At 50.1% G+C, this 9,851-nt stretch overlaps 1 protein-coding gene across 1 annotated transcript; it reads right to left on the reverse strand.

Annotated features, from left to right (window-relative positions):
• Nucleotides 1–3,341: 3,341 nt before the first annotated feature.
• On the reverse strand, nucleotides 3,342–9,744 carry LOC132472454 (mothers against decapentaplegic homolog 6-like). The gene is made up of 3 exons (XM_060072061.1): nucleotides 9,514–9,744; nucleotides 8,183–8,196; nucleotides 3,342–4,564 (listed from the first exon to the last, which is right to left on the reverse strand). The coding sequence occupies exons 1-3, from the start codon at nucleotides 9,742–9,744 to the stop codon at nucleotides 3,856–3,858; spliced, it is 954 nt and encodes a 317-aa protein (XP_059928044.1). The 3' UTR covers nucleotides 3,342–3,855.
• Between the last annotated feature and the right edge of the window lie 107 nt (nucleotides 9,745–9,851).

A 9,851-nucleotide genomic window follows, 5' to 3' on the forward strand; every position in this document is an offset into this window, starting at 1 on the left:
CACACACACACACACACACACACACACGCACACACACGCACACGCACACACACACACACACACAGACACACACACACACACACAGACACACACACACACAGACAGACACACACACACACACACACACACACACACACACACACACACACACACACACACACACACACACACACATACCCCCCACACAGACACACACATGAACACACACACAAACACAGATACACTCACACATACATACATTCATACGTACGTACGTACATACTATCACGCATACATACACCTACTCTTTCGCACACATGGGAAAGACAATACGAAGAAGCGGTCTGAGTAAGCCTTCAGGTGCTTGGAGCCGTAGCTTTTTGGCGGATCTAAGGGGTTAAAAGGGAGTCGAGTCTTTTGGCCTTCATTCAAAGAGGCAAAGGGCTCCAGGCAGTACTGGTCGCGGCTCACAGCAGCTGAAAGAGAGGGCTGCCTCCCGCGCCTCTCCCCTCCTGCGTCTCTGTCTCCATATAATTACACTCGGGCTGACAGACATGGTGCTTAAAGTAACAAAACAAAGGCGGGCCGAAAAATAAACAGAACCGCAGCCATGTAGCGGAAAAGGACGCGCCATGCCGCAGCATATAGTGCACACGTTAGGGAGGGAATGAGGGCATTGGTGCGGGAGTGAGAGCGTAAGTTAGGGAGTTAGTTAGTTTGGAAGATAGCGAGGGGGATTGTGCTTTAGGGAAGAAGGGGCCAAAACAAAAGGATCTCTTTTGAGAAACCTTGAAGGTGGGACAGGGAATTCTATTTTTATACAAGTTCAATATATGTGGAACTTGCTTAAAAGGTAAACTTATGTCTCCTACTCGTGTCTTCTTGCAAGCTATCTATTTTTAAACATTTTTGTAATGTTGTTATTACGGTAACTGTCTGGTATTCACTACGAACATCTAGAAGAGCCTACCCCGGCCCAGCTCAGCTGTAGATCAGCTGCGTTACATAGCCATTAAGTGACCTTGAACCATTCATTAGTTTGGGGGTCAAGTGATCTGAACTTGGTTTGCCTTTATCAAGTGTGTATTCAGCCTTACGCGGTACAACAAAGATCGCTTGACATATAATGGGATTGTCAACCATCACCACAAACCACTTATCATGGGTTCTAGGAGATACAACAAGATGATGTCATGACTCAACCTGCAGTATGAAGACAGACAAAATGGCTTCTATCAATTAGAGCCATAATGAGGCATAAGCTAACTCAGGGACCAGAGGGGGCATTGTCATCTTCAAAGGAGATTTAAAATACACAAAGTTATATTAAACATTTGTAACATGCCTTGTTCTTTGTCCGAATATTGTTTTACATTGACATGTGTGTAACCATCCCTTTGGTGGACCATACCATTTCTCCCGGACATAGCTGAATTTGACTCTTGGGTTTTTGACTGAATACATATTTATATTCGATGGTATAATCTTAACTACTGTATCTTAGTCTGGAAGTGCATCGCCTACAAATGCCCTTAGGTCATAAAAAGTGGGCGTCTCCCCCTGAATATGGCTTATAATTGGCCCGCTGGCGGAGAGAGCACATGGCGTGTTGGATGCGGTGGAGGTGGTGACGTGGGGGCAAAGTGGAGCCCGTCAGGCAGCAGCAGAACTACCCAACGCCATCGCTCTTGGTTCAGTCGAGGTTCAGCACACCGCAGACCCCCCCCCACCCTTCCCACCCAAACCCAGCACTCAAGGGCCTACCTCCAATACATGCAGCCATTGGCTTCATGGGCAGTCTTAAGACAAAGGCAAAGCAACTACTCTGGACAATGAAAAACATTTACAACTGAAAAACCAGACGAAAAGGGAGGGATTTCTTTCTTCTTTTTTTTTTTAAATGAGAGACAGAAATTTGAAAAGATATAGAGAACTGAAATTGTTGGTATCATATTACTCAGAGCCAGCAGCTACACCCCTGAATCCCAAACTGCCACACAAAACCACATGCCATCCCTCTGCACTCCTAACACACACACGCGCGCGCGCGCGTGAGTGTGCACATACATACACACACACGTACATACACACACAAAACCAGATGCCATCCCTCTTCCCCCACCCCACTAAACACACACACACACACACACACACACACACACACACACACACACACACACACACACACACACACACACACACACACACACACAAACACACACACACATTCACAAACGTCATACATACACCTCAACGCCCACCTCATAAGCCCACCTCATAAGCCCGCCCCCTCACCCCTTTCCTCCCTTTGAATCCTTCCATTGTATCCTGACCACAAATCCCACATATTGCCTGGAAAAGCAGAGAGGAAACTTGACTGAAATACACATAGGAATTTTTGATGTGGTGGATGGGAATGTCCAGGGCCCGTCTGGGAAGGCTGAACAAATGGATGATGACCTCCTCCAACAGCTTTTTAACATGTGCCCATTTGGTAAAAAAAAGTGCCAAAGCAACACATTAAAGCAGATTACGTTTTTCCTTCTCTGAAGAGACGCTCAGACCACAACCATGAGGACGTTAAAGCTTTTTAAATGTTGGGGGGATTTTTGATGCAGCCTCACTTTCCTGTTGCAACTGTAACTTTGTAATTAAGCCTCTCTGGGTCTTTTTTTTTCTTTCCTCCTTTTCTTTTTCGAGCTCAAGTTAATTACAAGTTTCATTAGTCAGCCTATAGCTGCAGGGTTCAAAACGAAAAAAGAGGAAATAAAAAAGAATAAGCGCCCCCCCCTGACGACGACCACCTCACCACCACGTTGATCCTTACTGGAAGTTACGCAAGCACCGCCAGAGAGGTTCACTGCCACGGAGTCTCAGCCCCGGACCGCTTAGCTGGCTTTTTCATTTGAGTTTTCCACGAATAACTGTTGCTGAAGGACTTAAAACAGGATGCCACCCTGCCATAAACTCGGAGAGGGGCGGGTTTGGGCCTGCGCGCAGCTCTGTGGTTATCTTGTTTAATCTTTCCGACGTGTGCTTCAGTATTGTATTTTACACAATTGTGTTTGCCAAGATGGATGTTTCTCAAGGTTGCTTTTCTTCCTGAGATCTTATGATTTGGTATCGCTGCTTGAAAGGATCATATCTACAAGTTTTAGATGCTTGAGAAATCAAAAAAGCAATATTTGCATCATAGTTACAGACCTCATGAAAAACTCTGCTTAGCTAAAATCGTAGAATCCTTAAGTTGGCATTGCAATCCACTGGGTTATGCGTATTCAAAGGATTACTCATCGACATGTTATTTTGACTAAAATCCCATTCAATTAGGAATAAACACACTTGTTAAAACATGAGGCATATAATAGTACAAATACTTTATTGTCAATGTGTGAATGGCAAACTTTCTGTTGGAATCGTAAATTCTTGAGAACATTAACCAGCTTTGTCGTAATTTTAGCAGTTAACATACTGGAAACAACGCTGAAGAGAAAAATAATCAACGCCATACTTATATAGAATCAAAAGTGCCTACTCCTGTTCAGTTTTGTCCTGTTCATATACACATTACACTATACATAAATAATTGCATTGTAAAAATGACTCAGGTATTTACATGTATAATATATTTTATATAATATATAAAGATTTATATTAAATCTAGGTAGATTACAATTACGATACTTGGTTACGAAACCTCATAGGTGTGCGCTGTTGAGTTTATGTTGCTGCGTGTGTTTCTGTGTGCGTGTCGGTGTTTGGGTCTTTGTGCATCACTGTCTACGCAATGTCCATGTGTGTGTGTGTGTGTGTGTGTGTGTGTGTGTGTGTGTGTGTGTGTGTGTGTGTGTGTGTGTGTGTGTGTGTGTGTGTGTGCTATCGGTGGTTGCTGAGCAGCACCTCCAGCCAGCAGGGGCAGGAGGTGATGAACTGTCTGGAGTAGCAGGGGCCCCAACCCTTGGCGAAGCTGATGCGCACGCTGCGCGGGTCCCAGGGCCCCTCCTGGCCCTCGGGCTTCACCCCGTGCTCCGCCAACCACCCGGAGCGCTCGTAGTCAAACACCTTGAGGGAGTAGCCCGGCACCACCCGGCGCACCGTCAGGCCCCCGCGGGCGCCGGGCAGGTCCAGGGTGGGGGAGTGGACAAACACCGGGTGCTGGCTGCGGTTGTACACCCACACGCCGTCCGCCTCCTGGCTCAGGGCGATGCCGTGGCCGATCTTATCGCGCACCTGTCGCACGCCGCTGGCCACGCCCCCGCGGCGAGCGCCCCGCGCGTCCGCCGCCGCCGCCGTCGGCTCGCCGTCGGGGTCCGAGTCGTCGCCGTCGCCGTCGGCGTTGCCGCGGCGGCGGCGCCGACGCTGGTAGGCGTCGGCGTGCAGCTGGCCCAGGCAGAGGCCCGTGCCCTGAGGTAGGTCGTAGAAGATGCCGAGCGAGGGCTCGCGCGCCGCGTAGAGGCGGCCCACGCGGGTCCGCTGCTCCCAGTAGGCCACGCTGCACCACTGGGAGCGGCGGTCGACGGAGGTGGTGGAGCCGATGGAGGTACCAGTGTCTGGTGGGGACGGAGAGAGAGGGAAGAGACAGACTCTGTGTTATGCTCGTTCAGCCTGCAGGTCACAGTTAAGACACGGACACAACATTGGCGCGAGCTCGGACACACGGACGTTTGCAACAACTTTGCGCTTGTCGCTTCTCCAGCGGCTCACAGAAGAGATGATGTGTATGCTCGTGAGAACTGCTTGTGGAAGAAGAATTCATTGTGTGTATCTGCGTTGAACTAGACAATGATTGGTTGGGGAAAATCCTGCTTCGACGCAGATTGACGACGGTTTGACTGTTTGACAGTTTGCAGCCATATTTAGGTTGTTGGAATATTTGCGCTTCCCATCTGGATGTTTTTGAGTCTGTTTTGGGGGGGACTCTACCCTTCTGGAGCATGTTGGTGTAAGGTGAAAACACGATGACAGACATGTTTTCTCTCATGTCCTTGCACGCCCTATAGTACACACTCGCAGGAGCAGGGTAAAAGATTTACCAGTGTATCCACTTAATCCACGCTTTTCCTGGTGTTTGATGAGTATGCCAGACGGCAATACAGACATTCGTCAAACCATAGTTTTCTCTCCAATTGATCACGGTTCCGTTTACACATGCTTAGTCTTTTAGCCTCGTCTCTCCTTAGGAGTATGGATCAGACTTGAACATTGTCAACACACTCCGACAGCAAGGTTGAAAACAGTTTATCTTGTCCCCCCCTCCCCTTCCACCTCGCCAACACCACCCTGGCCTCCACATTCCTTGTGGGGAGATGGAGCTCAAACAACCTCCCCCCCACCCCAAACCAGCCCCACCCCACACACACATTTCTCCCCCTGCCCCCCTCACTCCACAACCATTCCTCAGAATCCAGCGGGGAAGAGAGGGACAGAGAGAAACAATGAAAGAAGGAAAAAAGAAAGACAGAAACAAAGAAGCAAAGATAGATAGTGGTGTGCACTGGTGTTGCCTGTGTGTGTGTGTGTGTGTGTGTGTGTGTGTGTGTGTGTGTGTGTGTGTGTGTGTGTATGTATGTATGTATGTATGTATGTATGTATGTATGTATGTATGTGTGTGTGTGTGTGTGTGTGTGTGTGTGTGTGTGTGTGTGTGTGTGTGTGTGTGTGTGTGTGTGTGTGTGTGTGTGTGTGTGTGTGTGTGTGTGTGTGTGTGTGTGTGTGTGTGGTTTTGGGGGGGGCGGAGGAAGGCGGGGGGAGGAAGTGAGGGATGGTGAGCGGGATGGTGAGGGGGAGGGGGGTTATACTTGCAGAGTATTCAGCTCCCTGACAGCCTAGCGCGAGCCCATGAACCCTTGACCCCCCGGCCCTCATGCTATCAGCTCACATTAACTCCCACCCAGAGTGATGCCATTATTTGGCCCCAGAGACTCTATTGACATGGAGGATTTAAAGGCCCATGTGCCACTGGCCTCATTCTTTTCATTGCCCCGACAGCGTCCTCCATCTCCATCTAGCCAGGGGCATCACGGCTGCCCCGCTCCCCTGAACAAGCTGCTCTGGGGCAAAACTGTGGCGGAGATGGGGCTGAATGCGTGTGCTCAAGAGCAGTGCTGCTTTAAAGGGGAGAGATGCAAAGATGAGTTGTTTATGTGTGTATTGCCTTTGTGCGTATGTGTGTGCATAGTTTATGAGCCAAGCAGTGCATCAAACACACACACACGTAAACACACGGACACACATACACACACAAATGCATAAACATGCACACACAAACACACACACACACACACACACACACACACACACACACACACACACACACACACACACACATGTGCACAAACACACTTACACTCGCACAGACATACACAGACAGACACCCACACACAAAGAGAAACACACACACACACACACACACACATACACACTCATACTCACACAAAATTGTACTCATCTGAGGCCCACGTGTGTCATTAGTAAATTCCAGGCTGGTAAGTCTGGAGGTTTTACTGCTCCCCAATAAGAGAGAACAGGCTTAACTAACAGGATCTCTCTCTCTCTCTCTCTCTCTCTCTCTCTCTCTCTCTCTCTCTCTCTCTCTCTCTCTCTCTCTCTCTCTCTCTCTCTCTCTCTCTCCCTCTCTTTTTTTCTCTCATGAACAAAGTGACATAAACAGACACGATGACACACAATCAACAAACAAACACACTTCAGCTTTGTGTGCGGATAAAAACACACAGACAGACACGCACAGATACACACACACAAACACATGCACACTTTAACACGACATAGCGCTGTGCAGCCATCCCAGGATGAACCCACGCTCTAAACATCCTCACAACAGACCAAAATGGCCACCGAGGCCTCCTGTTCCAACGCACTTCAAATCCATGATGGCAATGAATCAAGAGAACTTGATTCAAGTGATTTTCTTTTAAAGAAACATTTGATTCTTTTAAATCCCGAGGCGCTGTATCAATGGACCAACAAATCAAAACGTGTGTCATGTCGCCCCAGAACAGAACCCATTGCCTAATCAACACGAATAGTAACGACATCAACAAAACAACCACGACGGTGCCTCTAACCCTAACACTGACCCCCACACAGCAAAAGCTGTGTGGACCAAACGCTGAATGCGAGTCTCCAGAAGGCGCACGCCATCGGGGCTGGAGTGGGGCTGTGTCTTCTGTGCAAACGAGATGCTAGTGGACAGCTCTGCTGCTACAGCTCGTCACGTGTAATGTTTTTGGCACCCGCCGCGTACCGTCATCGCACTCGCTTGGCCCACCTCCAACCCAGAGGTATAAAGAGGTTGTGTGAGAAAGACCCAGGAGGCGGGTGGGGGGAAGCTAGAGGAAGACGAGGAGAAGTTGGGGGGGTTGGAATTGGAGGGGGGGGTGTTGGCTTGGCAATGAAGTCCTTCAATGGAATGTTTAAAGGGTTCAAACCAGAGGTTATCAGTGTGTTTATGTTTGGATGGAGGAAGTCAGAAAATGTGCGTGTTCCAGTGTGTGCTTGTCTGTTGGCGTGTGTGTGTGTGTTTGTATGTGTGTGTGTGTGTAGTAGCCTGCAAATGCGTGCCTGAGCAACGTGTGCGTGTGTGCGCTGCACGACTGTGTGCGAGGGCTGGCAGCAATTACGGCGGAGTTCTGCAACCGTTTAATCCGACCACCATTTAACGGCTCTGTTTACCAATTAGATAAGTAGCTTTTGTTATTGCTTTCTCCAAATCCCCCTCGCATGGTGCCAGTCGCATGGAAAAGCCCGGTAAGCCCATGTTCCCTCCAAACCAAATCGGGTTCTGGTGAAAACCAAACTATAAAACACTAAGACCTTTCACTGCGAATAAACACGACAACCGATACAGGCGGAGGAAATATATTTAAACAAACAAACCAAGTAGGAGCAGAGGTGATACATTGAATTTTGTTTTGTTCTCATATATATATATATATATATATATATGAGAACTATATATATATATAGATAAAATGATTGAATGCGGCAAGCTCAGTTCAAAGTTCAGACGAGCCGCTTCCTGCGACCCTCCCCACAGGCTGGAGAAGTCGGGGCTTAAAGCCACCAGAACGGCCTCTTTACCGTTCCCTCTCTCCCAACTCTCCCTCCCTCTCTCTCTGTTCACCCTCCTCCTCCTTCTCCGCCCATCACAGCTTAATGCATTATAAACCCCCCTGCCCCATACATCTCCCACGAGCCCTGGGAGGGAGACAGAACGAGAGCTAAAGGGAGGGGGGAGGGAGACAGAGAGAGAGTGGGTGGGGGGAGAGGGAGGCAACAATGCAAAAAAACAGGTAAAAGAGGCAGAAACCAGGAGAAAAGTTACTTTTCTCATGTGTGTCTCAGGTGTGTGTGTGTTAGCGTGCGTCCCTGTGTGTGTGTGTGTGTGTGTGTGTGTGTGTGTGTGTGTGTGTGTGTGTGTGTGTGGTGTGTGTGTGTGTGTGTGTGTGTGTGTGTGTGTGTGTGTGTGTGTGCCTGTGTGTGTGTGTGTGTGTGTACGGGTGTGCAAGTGAGAGGAGACAGAGCGGGAACCCATCAACCAGCAGCAGGCATAAAAAATGGAAGGAGTGGGATAGAATGGGAGGGAAAAGAGAGATCGAGAAAGAGAAACAGAGCGAGAGAGAGAGAGAGAGAGAGAGAGAGAGAGAGAGAGAGAGAGAGAGAGAGAGAGAGAGAGAGAGAGAGAGGGGAAAAAAGAGAGAAAGAGAGAGAGGGTGGGGGGAGGGCTTGTCTTTCATCCAGTGCCAAGGATTAGATTCCCCTCTAGTTATTAGACTCTTTCAGTGTGCTGAAAGAGGTGGGTGAGCTGGGAGCGGAGCGTTGGGGTGGGGGGGGGGGGGTGGGGGGGGTGGGTGGGGGGTGTGGGGGGGGTGGGGGGGGTGGGGGGGTGGGGGGGTGGGGGGGTGGATACGGGGGGACCCGCGGACGAGAGGGGAGGATAGAGTTTAGCCGCTGACCATTCTCAGGGACGCTTTGTTGTTTCCATTAAACTTCCTCAAATTTCGCCCGTACTAAAGCTTTGGACAAGAGAGGGGGAAAAAAAGGGACAACACAGCACAAGGGAAGAAAAAGCCCCCCCTCCCCCCCCCCCCCCCCCCCCATCCTCCGTGCTCTGGGCTGCAAATGGTAGGTTCTCTGTTGTTTGAGACAACTATCATTACGGGGAAACTTCAATCCCGCAAGCCACATTTAAGCTGGCGTCTGGACTATCTCTGCCATCAGAGGGCTGTGTTATCAGACAGACATAATGATATAGACTCTGTGGTGTGTGTGTGTGTGCGTGAGTGAGTTTGTGTGTGTGGGGGGGGGGCTACACGCGGCACTGTCACTCCCTTCCCCACCAGTGGAGCAAGGGTAGTCCCACCCCCCCCCCCCCCCCCCCCCCCCCCCAAACAGGGATTCCATCGCAACTTCTCCGCGCCACAGGGTACCTCCCGCTCCCGCACCCTCCGCCCTCACCCCCAACATGCGTGTGTGCGCGTGCGCCAACAGGAACACACTGCGTTGGCGACTCACGTGGTCCATGAGCTCCTTCACCATGCCGTTCCACTGGCCCGTGAACTCGTCCTGGGCCCCGAAGCGTCCGTCCTCCACCAGCCGCACCTCGTAGGTGAAGCCCAGGATGGCGGCCAGCTCCCGCAGCAGGTCGATGCAGTAGCCCTCGAAGCGGTCGTTGCCGTACAGCGGCTTGTCCGACTTCTTGAACATCACGTAGGGCTCCTCCTGTGGGGAAGGGAAAGACAGCATCGGTTACCTACTGTTGGTGTACAGGAGTAAAGGGTAGGGGGAGGAGGGGGGAGGAAGGGGAGAGGGGGGGGGGTACTTACTGTTGGTATACAGGAGTAAAGGGTAGG

This window comes from Gadus macrocephalus, chromosome 14 (assembly GCF_031168955.1).
Source record: "Gadus macrocephalus chromosome 14, ASM3116895v1".
Taxonomy (NCBI): Eukaryota; Metazoa; Chordata; class Actinopteri; order Gadiformes; family Gadidae; genus Gadus; species Gadus macrocephalus.

Bases quoted from the DNA above. Each gene is read 5' to 3' on its own strand.
- LOC132472454 (XM_060072061.1), bottom strand. From the start codon at position 9,744: ATGCTGTCTTTCCCTTCCCCACAGGAGGAGCCCTACGTGATGTTCAAG.